Source organism: Neocloeon triangulifer, unplaced genomic scaffold, assembly GCF_031216515.1.
Source record: "Neocloeon triangulifer isolate White Clay Creek 2 clone unplaced genomic scaffold, ASM3121651v1 ptg000003l, whole genome shotgun sequence".
Classification (NCBI taxonomy): Eukaryota; Metazoa; Arthropoda; class Insecta; order Ephemeroptera; family Baetidae; genus Neocloeon; species Neocloeon triangulifer.
This window is the reverse complement of record NW_026775546.1, coordinates 6,408,323-6,422,923: the sequence shown is the minus strand read 5'-3', so window position 1 is coordinate 6,422,923 and position 14,601 is coordinate 6,408,323. Positions and strand designations below refer to the sequence as shown.

General features: G+C 36.4%; 1 protein-coding gene across 1 annotated transcript; it reads left to right on the top strand.

Moving 5' to 3' along the window:
* The first annotated feature begins 2,156 nt into the window (after nucleotides 1-2,156).
* On the top strand, nucleotides 2,157-5,385 carry LOC132192670 (uncharacterized). The gene is made up of 4 exons (XM_059612738.1): nucleotides 2,157-2,318; nucleotides 2,456-2,704; nucleotides 4,163-4,534; nucleotides 4,593-5,385. Exons 1-3 carry the CDS (start codon nucleotides 2,234-2,236, stop codon nucleotides 4,531-4,533), a joined length of 705 nt encoding a protein of 234 aa, XP_059468721.1. The 5' UTR covers nucleotides 2,157-2,233; the 3' UTR covers nucleotide 4,534; nucleotides 4,593-5,385.
* The last annotated feature ends 9,216 nt before the right edge of the window (nucleotides 5,386-14,601 follow it).

Below are 14,601 nucleotides of genomic sequence, written 5' to 3'. Positions count from 1 at the left end.
CTATTCTCAATTTATTTATAACATTTTTTCATGAGCCCATATTGTTTAATGGGTTCAAACAGAGATATAGATTTAATATTTATTCCACATTCAAGCTGATTCAAGCTATAAAATTAATAAATTTTATTTTTTAAATCAAATTATTACCTTAATGTAATTAAAAAAAAATTGCAAATTTAATATCTAACAAATTCTTTTAACAATATTAAGATTAATTAAGTTTTATGTGTTGTTCTTCGGACGCACTGCATCTTATACTTGTTATTATAACGGGGCGAAAAAATTGGACAAGTTGACCCATCAGTCCTCGTTACTCTCGGTCCGACGCGCTGTTCTCCTGCACCGGCTTGTTGTTATTATTATGATTAAATTATATTTTATGCTGCACGGTGCGAGAGCGATTGAAGAGCTAGTTGTTGGTGAAATGAATTCAGGTCAAGTGCTGGACGTCGGCGGCTGCGGTACGAGAGCGGGTAATTTCACTGCACGCGTTAGCGTATTAGAATAATTGATCTGTAATTGCTCCGCTATAGGAAATGCAGCTCGGTGCAAATGTGGAGCAGATACATCCCAGCTGATTTTTCAACCCGCACACAAGTGTAGAGAATCTAATCACATTCCTCAGCAGTGAAAATTTCCCGAAACAGGAAGAAACTGGAATTAAATATTTATTAATGTAAATAAATGTTAAAGCTTTTTAATCATGCAAGAAAAACACTTGCAATGATCAAAAAGTAGAATTATAAATTATAACAGAGTGCTTTGATTAAAAAAGGAATTTAAATAATTTGTATTTAAGACTTAAAATTTGAAAAGTCTCAACTTTTTCATTCAAAAATAATTTGTTTTTGAATCAACATTGAATAAAAATTTTAATTCATCTAAACAACTGTTTAATTTTTGATGATTTGAAAGTTTCTTTTGAATTCAATCCGGGTGACTTTCCAAGAATTTCACTTTGAATTAAATGCACGATTGTAGAATTAGGTTTTTTTATTTCTTTCTTTCGGGGATGCTGGAAGAGGAAGACAAGATACCTGTCAGGATGCGCAATCGAAATTGCTAAGGCTGCATATCCGTGTGGAATCGAGGTTGGGAAAGCGGCCAGGCAAGCGCAAAAAGTGGATGCACAAAAGTGCATCTCTCGGCTTCACGAGAGCAGAATTTCAAGAGACGAAAAACCGGATTTCGTGTTCGTAGTCTGCCGCATTGCACCTCCGTTGAGGACAACGTAAAAGCTATTCTTTGCTTGACAGACCCACGTCGGTTTCACTTGAGGCGGACAAAGACGAGATAACACGGCTCGTTGGGCCAGTTTAGGATTCCATTCAACGAGAGAAACTTGAATAGGCAGATCGTTGTTAAATAACTTGATTTTTTGCCCAAAAATAAACTCTTAAGAAGTAAAAAACGATGAAATAAAATACAAACCATATTAAATTTTCTTTAAAGGTGCTTAATGAATTTTAACTTATAAATCAACAATTATAGGTTTTCAAATAGTCAATTTGCAATTAATAAGGTTGTATGAAAACTGTTTAAAAATTTTAGTTCTAAAATTTGATGAATGAAAGCTGATTAATATAGAAAATTTAAAAAAAAAATGCTGCTATTATCAATTTCTATTTAAATAATGTGTAATATTATAAATTTATTTCAAAGGCTGCGTATAGTAAGTAATTCTAATGATAGTTTTGGAAGCTAAACTGACTGTGAGTTAGATGAAAAGATTCTTTGAATTGGAAAGGAAATTCTGTCACCAGACCAGGATGCTTTTGTGTCAAAAGAGGGTGCAAAGAAAATGCAGTCAAGAGTCTCTTAAGTTGGGCAAATCGGGGTCAATTTGCACCTCGGGCTGGGTGAATAAAACCGAAAACACCTTTTGTGCCGGTCGGTCCTCACTCACACGGAAGGAAAACACAGGTGCCTCGAGAGATGCTTGCATGACAAAGGGAGAAAAAGGTGCCGCCAAAGCCAAAAGAAGAATACAAAAATGCAGTACCTCCCATATAAGTGTAATTTGTGTTTGGTCATTGTGTGTGCGTCTTTCTCTCTCTCGCTCGCTCAATCTCGTTCGCTGCTTGCATGCCTGTTTCTTAGTGGGGCGCTCCTTGGATAGCGGAGAGGGACCTGCCAGGTATATAAACCTGCACCGGCTTGCTGCAACAACGCACTCACCACCAGCACCAACAATCAGTCAGGGACAGCCGGCAGAGCAGCAGCAGCCACAATAATGAAATTTTTCATCGTCCTTCTAGCCGTCGCAGCCGCCGCATCGGCGCTGCCCACTCAAGAGCAGGAGGCCAACGCTCAGCAGGGTGAGAGTTCAAATCTAATCAATCCAGATTTTCTTAATTAATTAAAATTATTTTGATCGAATTGATTTCAAATTATAATCTGGATTTTTTTAAATTTATTGTATGACGATGGAAAGTTAATTTTAATGAAATTTCAGCCGCCGCCTCTGAGATCCAGCTCGCTGAAGGAATCACCATTGTCCGCAATGAGGAAGCCGAGGTTACCCAGGCCGCCGAGGGAGCACCCCGCGCCTTCGACGACTCGATGATTGGACGTGCTGCCCGTTTCCTGCAGTCCCACTCTCTGCACCTTGACCTGAAGGGTGCTGATGTCGTCGATGCCGTCTCTGCTGTTGGACGTGCCCTCAACGGAGATGATGTTGAGGAAGCCAGGAAGGGCGTTAAGGGTAAAATCAATTAATTAAAATCTCTCAGAATTTTTTTAAATTTTCTATAATTCAAATTACAATTAAGGAATTAATATATTTTGAAAATTAGACTTTTCAATAGAGGCAAACATTGAATTCATAAAAACTCTTTTCTCATGTGATACTTATTGCCATTAAATTTAATTTGTGAGTTGGAAGGAAGTTGTGAATGATGACGGGCAAAAACGATTCTCTTGTGGTTTTCGGCACCTTTTCGGCTCCTTTTTTCTCCCGCATAATTAATTCCGCGGCGCCTGCATTACATTCTGTTTGACAAAGAGATGCGTGTAACGGTCGCCATGTGTGTGCGTGGTGAGTGCACAACGTGCCAGTCACGCCGTCACATGTGCTCTCTCGCGTCTGACGTAACTGTAGACGCACCTTGAACTTGCATAAAAGCGATTTACTATCTTGTAAACTGACCGCCACTTTTCACGCAACTAACCGGCTTGTTAGCACAAGATACAATCGCTTTAATTACTACTTTCAGCGGTTGATATCAAAGTAATTATTTGGCTAAAATTTTATAATTTTCTTGCATCTATCCATTTTTCCTTTTGGCAAATTAATGTTTCTATTCTTTAAAATGCTGATTCAGAAAACTGTCGACAAATTAACATAACGGATCTCAATTAATTCAAGCATTCATTCATTGTTGGCACTCAGGTCAAATTCCTCCGATTTTTTTTTATTCTCATTCGGGCCCACGCGTTCATTTATTACTTTTTTGTATGCGAACAGTGCATCCGCCCAACCCTCTCTGGCATCTCTCACTCATCTAACCGTAAATAATTTGCCTTTCTTGCTTTCCTTGGCACGCGGAACAAGTTGCATCTCTCTCTCGACATGTTACGTTCATTAATATTAATGCCAGAGCCGGCCTATAAAGTAACTAGAATGCGTCATTTATTGCACTGCCGCACAAATGTGGGTCACTCGGGTGCGTCTCTCATTGTTTTTGTACTGCCCGACGGCTGATAGATGACGGCGTGGATTCCGATTATTGTCCGACACGAGTGGTAATTACCTCCAGCTTATCGAGCATAATCATCTCGAGGATGGCAAAGTAGCTGTTAATTTTCGCGGCGGCCCGATAAAACGCAGACTTTAATTAGTTGGAGGCGATTCAGGCAACCCGCATAGACACTATGTCGAGCGGGTTGCATACTTCCGACTTCTCATGAAAATTTTCTTGCATTTATCCCATTCATTTGCACTTCCTGAAAATTATTTAAAAGTATTCTCAACTTATTTTATATAATTAGATTGAATTAACTTTGAATTCGATTAAATAATTAATTTAAATCGATGCAAGTCATATAAATTAATTTTAAATTTGATTAATTCCATTTTATTATTTTTCCCTTTTTAATTTATCATATCATAATATTTGAATTCGACCCAATAACTAATGATTTTCCTTTCTTCCTTCTGCAGTCAAGAAAGCCGGCAAGCTCCTGGGACCCCTCCTGATCGGAATCCTGCTGAAGGCTGCCCTCCTCGCCCCCCTCGTCCTCGGTGCCATTGCCCTGATCGCCGGCAAGGCCCTCATCATCGGCAAGATCGCTCTGCTGCTCTCCGCCGTCATCGGCCTGAAGAAGCTCCTGTCCGGACACCAGAAGGCCGTGACCTACGAGGTCGTGTCCCACCCTCACTCTTACAGCGGCCACGACACCTACTCTGCTGGTTCTAGCAGCGCGGGAACCATCGCTGCCAGCTCGTCTGGATCCTACTCTGGTGGATCTTCCAGCGGCTGGGGACGCAGCGTGGACGCCCACCAGATGGCTTATGGTGCTCAGGCTCCTTAAGGTGCGATTTTTTATAATTTTCAAATTTCTTAATCTTATTCCAATTTTTTTTGTTACAGTTGGCTGCTGCTGAACTAACTTATTAAGATCAACCCTCTATCGCTGCCGCCCTTCACCCCCTTTCAACTCTTTCAATCTTCAGCTATCTTTGTTCGAATTTTTTTTATTCGAAATTTTCGCAAATACGGGTACAACAAATCGTTCGTTCATTTGCCGCTCTCTCTATTCGATCAATCTTTAACTTATTTGTTGTTAATTTATTATTTCGTTCGTAATAATTTATGCATATTATATTTTTATACAAGCAAAACCGTTCCGACTGACGACACTCTGAACCAACCATACGACTGCCACTTTTCTGTTCTGCTCTGTTACCTTCAATTTTTTTTTCATTTTCTTTTCCTCTCTCTATTTCTCTCTTTATCCTTGAAATTTCCAATCTTCCGCGACTGCCAAAGACGTAGTGACTCTAGCTCATTCCTTTTTCTTTCACTTCCCACATAGTGTCCTCTCTAGTCTGAAGTTATTTTCTTTGTTTCTTCCTCAATCTTGTAGAAATTAGCAGCCTCCTGTCTGGAGCCTCAGTCAATCCGACACTTCCCTCTTTTACTTCCCTTACAAATTAATCGTCCCTGTTAATTTGCTCAATTACTCTTCCAAGACTCTTTTCTTATTCTCTGTGAGAAAGACTGACTCTAGAGGTTTCTGTGTTCTTTTTTACAACGACACCGTGACTGTAATGTTAGATTGAGACGCCATGTGACTCGACTTTTACATTAATTATGTTCAAAAGCCAAATTTTTATCAACAGAGATTTGTACCTATTGACTAAATTGAATAAAAAAGCTCAAATATTAAGGAAATAAGCGTATATCATTTTCCCCACTTAATAAAATCATCCTTAACTAACTGCAACTAAAATATTCTCTTAAAAAGTTCAGCGATTTTTCGCAAGAGGGCGCCATGGATTCTCTTTTGGAGAAAAAGAAATGCCGGTAGATTTTTATCTTGAAACTTTATAAATGGCAAGTTCCTCTTGAACATCCCGTTTACTTCATCATATTAGCATAGAGAAATTAATTAATATACGGTTGATCAATATGCAATTGAAATCAGGACAAATTGCAATTGTTCAGATCGATGACTGTGTAAGTAAATCATGGGAAGAAATGCACACGTGACCGCTGTGGCGTTTGATGGTCATTGCCAGCAGCGGAGCGAGTTCAAGGCCTGCGGAGAAAACCGGCGCGGAGACGAATAAAAGCAGCAGCTCTTCTTTCACCGCCTTGATTTCTTTTAAGGTCAGTAGGTTTTCAAAGCGGCAAGATTTTCTTCCTGCTGATACATGATTGCAGATCGAACTATTGGTTTCTTATCTTTAATTTAAATTCACTTAATAAACTCCAACTCTCTGTATTGCTATTTATGATAGATAATTTTAAATTTCTTTCCTACTTTGCTAATTTTGTATTTATAAAATAATTTTAACTTTATTTTTCCAAAAATGACAATTCTACCAATATTACTTTAAATTCTAGAATTTTTTAGTTTGAATATAATGTTTTTTGTTAATAACAATTACAAATTTTAGAATTAAATTGTCAAAATTTGTAAAATTATGAGCCGTAAACACTAATTTATAAGACTCTATTTCTTGACAATTTATTAATCCTTTTATTTTCATTTTGTCATGGCTAACCAGCAACAATTCAAAGAGATTAAATCAAAATTACTGGTCTATGAAGCATATTAAATTCAATTTTGACATGCTAGAAAAATTTGTGGCCACTTATGAGACTTAATAATAGACCAGAGTCGATCACGAATCCCATTATGATAACGCACGCCTCGCTAGCTCCGAAAAATGGGTCATCGCTATAACCAAAAAGCAACAGATGCCGCTCCGAAATAACAATAATCGATCATCTACGCGATGATTACTTTTAATTACCTACTCGTCGCTTTTTATTAGGCGCAAATACGCACTCTGAATTTTCGCGCTGCCATATAATATACAAGCGTAGCCCCAATATTTTCTAACGGAAGCAATGCAAATGCCCAACAGCTATGGACTGGCCTCGAAAATACACATAAAAAAGAAACATAAATAGCGCTGTAAAAAAAAAAAATAGGAGTTTTAGACCATCAGCTGCAGGCTGGCGACAGAAGGTGCTCGCGTCAGGCCGGTGAATTTACAGGAATGATATATATGCAGAAATAAGAGATGAGATTGCGAATGAATGGATGGGAAAACACATCAAGATAATCCAAGGAAAAATAAATAAATGTGATGCTTGGAGAATTATTCTAAGAAATGGCAAATTATTTAATTTAACTTTTTCCTTGTGAATACAAATGATGAAAAAATATACATTTTTAAAACGTGATTCTTCTTTATTTAATAATATTGGTAGAGCAAAATGAGCGTGATTAGCTCTTGTTTGATTGGACTAATCACGAAACTTGTTCATCTTTTGCTCAATTGAAGCCAAACGAGTTTTAGAGGAAGCGAATTTCTTCATCGGCGCGTAATTAAACACTCTTGGAGAGAGGAAAAAGACAAACCAATAAATTAGCAGCTTCTCTCAATAGCCCAGCGTCCCATTTCCCCGGTGACCTGATTTCCGGGGGGTCACCCGAGCAGGGCGGCAACCTGGCTGATCGATATACTGCGGAGAAAGGCCTTCTTACCTTCTTCTTTGCACAATGGGCAGCCGCTACTCGAAGGGAAAGGAATCAAAAGTGAGATGATGAAAGAAAGAAAGAAAGAGAAGCCGCGCGTGGGAGTCGCAGCGGAAAGAGTGACGCCGGGTCAGTCGGGGTCGCTCGTTAAGTGAGTTGTGAATTTTTTCTGCCTCCGAGAGACTGACTGCTGACGAGACGATGATGAGTCGGACGAAAGTAAAATCAAGAGAGGTTTGTTTTCGCAGCTAATTCACTTAGGCACTCTACACGAACAGATAATACCGAATTGCAGAGACAAATGGTTGTGTTGTCACACATTTTTTTTTAATAGATGCCAAAAGAAATTGACCGTAAATTTTTAATTAATTTTAAATTTAAGAACATTATTACTTTTATTTATTTAATTTTCCTTGATTTTCTTTAGAAAAATGTTCCTGATATACTCAAAATCTTTGATTAAAATTAAGTTCTTTTTAACTATTATATTATTATATTTAAAATTGAAAGAAAAGACTAAACTAACTATTGGTAAAAATGGACAATGAGGTTTGGCAAAAAAAAGTTAAATCATACAAAATGAAGGCTGTTCCGAGGTGTTCGCAAACAAAAATTATGCATTTGAAATGTAAAAGAATAAAATAAATTTAAAAGTTTATAAATTAAATGTAAAAAAAAAATGAAATTTAATCATTAAATTGAAGGTGTATTTTATTAAATATTCAAAATGTGCCCCTCATTGCAAGAGTAAAAAAGATTAAAGAAGCCCAGCTTCAAATTTATATGATATAATTATAAGTAAAAATTTTATTTAAACAAAACGTAAGAAATGTAATATTCAATCCTTTAAATCATAAAATAATGCTTTAATTTCGGCATGAGTAATAAAAACCAATCAAGCAATCAATAAATTTGCTTTAAAAAAATGTATGCTTCAAATTAAAACTTCCCAAGAAGAAAATTGAAATTATAAAAGGAATTTCTCTATTTTTAGAAGAAACTTGCGGTTTATGTATATCACGGAGGTGATTTCAATGATGGGAACTAACTAAATGAGAGCAAAAGGAGTCGATCGGTGCGCCGCATAAAATGAATAATTGACCGCGGCGAGAGCATAAACCGGCCCCGACAATGGTTGCGACGAGAGAGTGACTCGCCGCAAAGAGATCCAGCAACAATCGGTCTCGCCGCGATTCATAAACGATTGGACAGGACAGGGAACACCAGCATATCTAAATTACAGAACATGAAGGAGGAACGTCCGACAAAGACGATTCAAGTCTTTTCAACAATGCAATTAAATTTTTCTGATTGTGCTGAAAAAAAATATCTAGAACTTGTAGTGTAAAAAATAATTTTTTTTTATAAATCATCAATTTCTTTGGAAATTTCTGAAATTTTAAAAATATTTTTTAATTATTTCCTGTATTTTTTGTTTTTCTTTAATTTTAAACACTCAAAAGTTTTGTTCTCCTGTTTGGAGACACACATACTTTTGTCTTATATTCCAAATTTCTGCTTTTAGCGGGCAAGTGTTAAAAACAACTGCATTTCGGTTGTTCCCTTTCGATTCTCTCTTTTATGAAAGAAGAAAAGGCATTGACGAGCGAGACCGAAGAATGTGACGAGGAAGGAAGGCGAGAACAAGAGTCGGCCGTGTGCACACGTATGTTTACGTACCTGTACTTTTCATTCGAATACACACACACGGCGAGTGACCCAGATAACGTGATTCTACTCAACCTGCCCGCGAAGATATACATTATAGGCATCCTCCGAGAGAAAGAAAGAAAGAAAGACTGCCCCTTTGGCTCCGACAAAGATAAAAGTAGTGCCAAAGGGACAGAAGAAAGTGTACCAGATTCGAGATTCGCGACCGACAGACAGACGGAAAAAAATTATTTCAATGAAAGCCTTTGAATTTTTTTTTACTTCAAAGGTCAACGAAACCAACGGTTTTGAAGAAATTCAATTCCACGCTTGAGAGAGATAAAAATAGAGAATAAGTTCGTCTCCTCATCCACTATTATCCTATTATTATGGTTGGATTCGATAATATTTTTGTGTAAATGATCGCCTGCGTGGATGAGACACGGTGATGATCACCGGACGCTCGGGAACTGGGTCACAAATCGGAGGAAACGATCGACCAGGTAACAAGCTTGATTGAGCTCCAAAACCAGAACAAAATAATTTTTAATAACAGTTAAAAACCAGAGGACCCACGAAAAAAGTAACTGCATTATACATCTCCTCGCCAGAACAAATTACTGTAAATTCATTAATAAAAATTAAATTATATGTTTTGCAAATTTTTTTTGCTTTATTTAATTCTTCGCCATTGATATATCAACTGCTTCTTGTTTGCGAGAGAATGTGGGTTGAAACAGAACCAATAAATTTTGCAAACAACTTCTGCGGCTGCTGTGCTCTTATGTAATTGCACAAGGAATTCGACTGACCTGCTGCTTGCTTCATTTTTTACATTGGGAATCCTCTTTCTCTCTCTTTCTTTGACGCGCAGAGAGGACCGGCCGGTCCCGTTATTAAAAATATAAAAATCAACTCGCCTCCGAACTGATGTTTCGACTCTTATTTAATCCGACAGCACCGAATTAGATACAGCGAGAGAGAATATATGCGTCTCTGTGAATGTAATTAATCGATTCCTCTTGCGAGTGGGCCCATCTTTTACAGTAATAAGCCAACGTGAAACGAGCGGCACTAGCAATTCACGTGGCTGAACAAGTGAAAAAGAACCAAGAAAAAAATTCACAAATTAAATAATAGCTGATGCACAAATATTTATTTTGAAAATATTGGAATGAAAAGCTTCAATCTGAAATTTTGGAAAATAAAAATTACAATTTTAGATTTTAACTAAAATCTTTGCAATTAATTTATTTTACTGATTGATTAAAAATTAACTGTTTGGAGAAAAATAAAATGCATTGAATCGATAACTTTATTGAAAAAATAACAAGTGATTTATTTTTATTACTTTCTCTGTACAATGATGAATTGAATTGGTCATATTTTTACCTTCTATATTGAGTTACTTATTGTTAACGTTATATCATATTTACGTTTCTTTAACTTTTTCTGCTTATTTTGATTCGCTTTATGAGCAAATTACTCTCAGCCTTCTGTGTCCATTATGACGACATTGTTATTATCACGGTCCAAAAATGAGGGTCATTGGAACGAGAAGCGCCCAGCTGACGCTGCGTTGTGTGAGAAGCTTTTTCTGCTCCTTCGGCTAATTTGTATACTGTACAAATTTAAACAGGACGAAAACTGGTCAGGATTATACAGTGGATGCGTGTGTGATCCCAGATTAGAACCGACAAATCGCTTTAGTGGAACACGAGATTTTTTTAAATGCGAACCACTGTGTTTGCCTTTTGATAATTAATTTAGACTCTTCTCGGCTATCAAACGCTCGGTGAGTGTGAACAGAAATTAAAATTCATGCAGCGAGTGTTAATTGTGCTGGAAATCATCCGCCCTAGTTGTTTTTACTCCAAATTATATATAATTATAAAATAATTACAGGTTTCAGGTTTCTCTATCTATGTTAATTTATTGATATGGTTCCATTTAAACGTTGTGAGTTTGTTCAATGTAAAAGGTTTTAACTGATAAAAAGAATTGAAAATTTAATAAAAGGACTTTGAAAAACTAATAAGGATTATTATAAAAAAAATAAAAACAAAATTTGATATTCATTGGTATTGAATTTACAATAAGAATTATTGACAATTACTGTGATGTGACAAAATGGAATTGTCTTTACATCTGATATCAAAAAACGTGTGAAGCTTAACGTTTAAGTAAAAAGAACCACTTAGCTATTGTGAATATATGTTTAAATTTGCATTTATAAATTTATTTAAAATATTGACAAATGTAAATTCGCAATAATTAACCTTATTAACTATTTCACAAAGAATACAATCCTTCCTTGGTATTCTCGATTTTGTATAATACAACTCAATCAATAAATCTAATAAATTCATTTATATAATTATAATATTTTAACAATTATATAAAAATATAATATATATCAAAAATTTACTATGTCAATTAATATAAATAAAAAAAAGTATTGTAAAATTTCTCCAAATAGGCATTTAAATAATATAATTTTATTTACAGCTCAAATTTATTATTATTTTTTAATTTTGTAAATATCCATTTGAAATTAAATTATAATATAAAATAAGTTTTTTTTTTTAATTTTTTTTCCTTTTTGATTGTGCATCAGTAAGACACGCAGCCCAGTTTTCACTGGACGGATGAATCATCCATCTCTCTCAGTGCGGCGTAATTGCATCTCACGCGCGACGACAGAAGGCAAGTCGTCGAGAAAGAGGCCACGCGGCGATTACGTTTTAATTATTTTCCATTTTACTCGGCGGCGCAGCATCTGCTGACGGAAAATGGGCTAAAAAGAGATCCAGCCGGATGTTGAGTGTAGAAAACGAATCATTTCACTGTCGCGGCGGCCCCCGGCGGGCCGTGCGCATTAGAATTTATACACGCGGTCGTTTTTTGTCGCGTAATTATAGCAAACTGAGTGAGAATTTCTCCTCTTTCATTCATGCTTTTTATTCATTCACGAGACGGCATCGACCAGCTTGAGGTCACGCCGCGCCGTGGACTTTCTGTTTTGTTTGATTTGGCACGATGGTGTACAATGTCGTGACCTTTGAACGGCGCCAAACGAGGAGAAAATACGTGCGAAAAACCAAGAAATTTCTCTCTGGAGCAAACGTGCGTCGAATGGGAATGATTTATTTTCCGTGAAGAATTTGATCTGCAACAATCTGCAATTTTCTTGTTAGTATCAAAAACGGAAAAATAAAATTTACAGAGAAGCCCTTTTAAAATTGTGCTGATTACAATTTCAAATTAACACTTTGCTCTTACTTTTAAAGTTAGTTTAACTTAAAATTTAATTTCTTTCAAACCATAAAATATTAAGAACTCCTCATTTACATGATTCAAAATACGTTATTTCAACAATAGTGGTTAAATTGTACAATAATTGCCACGATTGCTGTAAAGAATTGCTATGGCTATGCCGTGAAGGATTGACAAAAATTTAAGTTATTCTATAATATTAAAAAGCTGAAACTTTGAAATTTTATTAGATGTAAATTATATTTTTATTATTTTGATTTTTTACAATTGAAGGAAAACAATTACACCAAAACTTAAGGTTTTCTTGCTTTTTTTACAGAATTACAAAAATAAATGTATTTCTTTACAATCCTAGAACTGTGTAAGCAACTTAAGCAAGTATTGATAATTTGCAATTTGGAAGCGATCAGTTATAAGTTTGCACTCAATGAAAAAAAGCTAATTTGTTCCAACCCAACCGCAAACGATCATATAAAATCACCGTGCCCTATTCGAGGCGTGGGCTCAAGGAATGCGTTTCATCTTACTGTTTTTAAGCCGTATGCATACATATAAGTTTATGCTGTGCCTTACACTGGAAAAAATATGTGGTCATTATCGCACCCATGCTCTAATTTGCCACATGGCAAAAGAGAATTGGCTCGCGTAACAGCCGGAACGGAGCAGATAGATTCGCCAGCGAGAGCAGAGAGATATTCTTGGCTCGCGAGACCGCTAATTAAACGCCTTTTTTGCACACCGCGAGTGGAATTCTCTGCGCTCAACGGGTCACTGAAACGGATGATTGGGCCCAAGGAAAATGCAAAACGTTACAATTGATGACGCAATTTTCAAAAGTTGCAAATGGTGCAGATTCACTCAGATTTATAATTAATATTGAATCAGGCAATATATTATAATAACATTAATGACCATTTACTAAATTTACTGCGTCTGTGTAATGGAATGGGATGGGATTGATAACCTTCAAAATTTCACTTAGAGAAAAAAATTAAATTAATTTAAATTAAACAAATTTGAAGCCTTCCGTTATTGATATAATAATTTAAAGAAAAATCAGATCGATTAGACTATAATTAAGAAACTCATTTATATTAAATATTTCAAAAAAAAAAAATTTTTCTTAACTGCTTTTTGTTTCAATAAAAAATATTTTCTATGAGAAAACCCTGTTTCTTTATTGTTGGGAATTTGAAAAAATTAAAAAAAAAAAAAAAAAAAAACTCCTTGATTTCAAATCTTAATTTTTTTTGTGGCACAGAGCCAAAGTTGAAATGCCACAGAGGAATAACTAAGGCACTGTGTCTCAAGGGCGTGTTTTGTTTGTCGGCCGCGCCGTTTTTCCGCACTCATCTTGTCGCATTCCACGCGATGACGAGCGATGCTCCTTTTCTTTGCTTTCTTACGCTCCACCTTGTCTGTTTGTGGGTCGGATTGCGACAAGTGAAAAGTCACACCTATCGGAGGAAAAGAGCCAATGCAAATAAATATATAAATACAAAGACAGAAAGAATGGAGTTTAAAAGAGAAGAGCGAGAAAGAGAAAGCAACGGTACTTTTACGTCGATACGTACTGACCTTGCTCGAAATAATCGCGCCACACGCACCGAATTCCATCTTTGTCAGGCGGAGGAAGAGCTTCCTCTCAATCAGACCGCGAATCCGCGAGCCCCGAAAATCTCGACCAACGAGCGGAAAAAGGTCCCTCGCCAATTAATCCCGCTGATTATCTCTCTCTCCTCAAAGCTGGTCCGGGTCAAACGCGCCGAGTGACGACAAGCCAGCTACGGAAGTGGCCCATTTTTTTACAAAGAAATTGGACGGAATTTGGAAGCACGCGTGTGTGAATATTTGAAGACTTATTCTCGCAATTCTTCCGCTTTTCTTATTGGCCTTCTGCTCTATTATTTGGGAATTTTCGCCCTTTGTGAAAGCTAATTGCTTGTTACCGAGTCAATTACTCCTAATTTCTAATGACTAACCTCAAACTTTAACCTGGAAATAAGTCTAATAATGAGCCAAAGTTATAATTTGTGTAAAAAAGCAGATTTGTGATAAAGAAGGAAAATTAAAAATATACGAAATATACAACATTTTTTATGATTTTTTGCAAAATGAGCTTTCATAAATAAATTTTTGTGTAAATAAAAAAAATTTCATTACAAAATAAATGATTAAACTTTTGCTCTCTGTTCACCAATTTCACTCTCTTCGTGTCCGTCTCTCTCGATTTCATTGTGTCACCGCTTCGTTTGTTTTTCAGCTCTTTTTGTGGTGCATCTCGAATGTAATTGCGTTCGCCACAGCAGTCGCTTTCGGTGATGTTGTCACGAGAGCAGCCGCGTGGAACCGACGTGGTGCTCTTCTCTTTTTTCGCATAAAAGAAAAGAGGCGCCCGCGAGACAAATCGATCAAAACGTGTGGTTTTGCCAATTCATTTTTACTATTCGACTCTGTGGT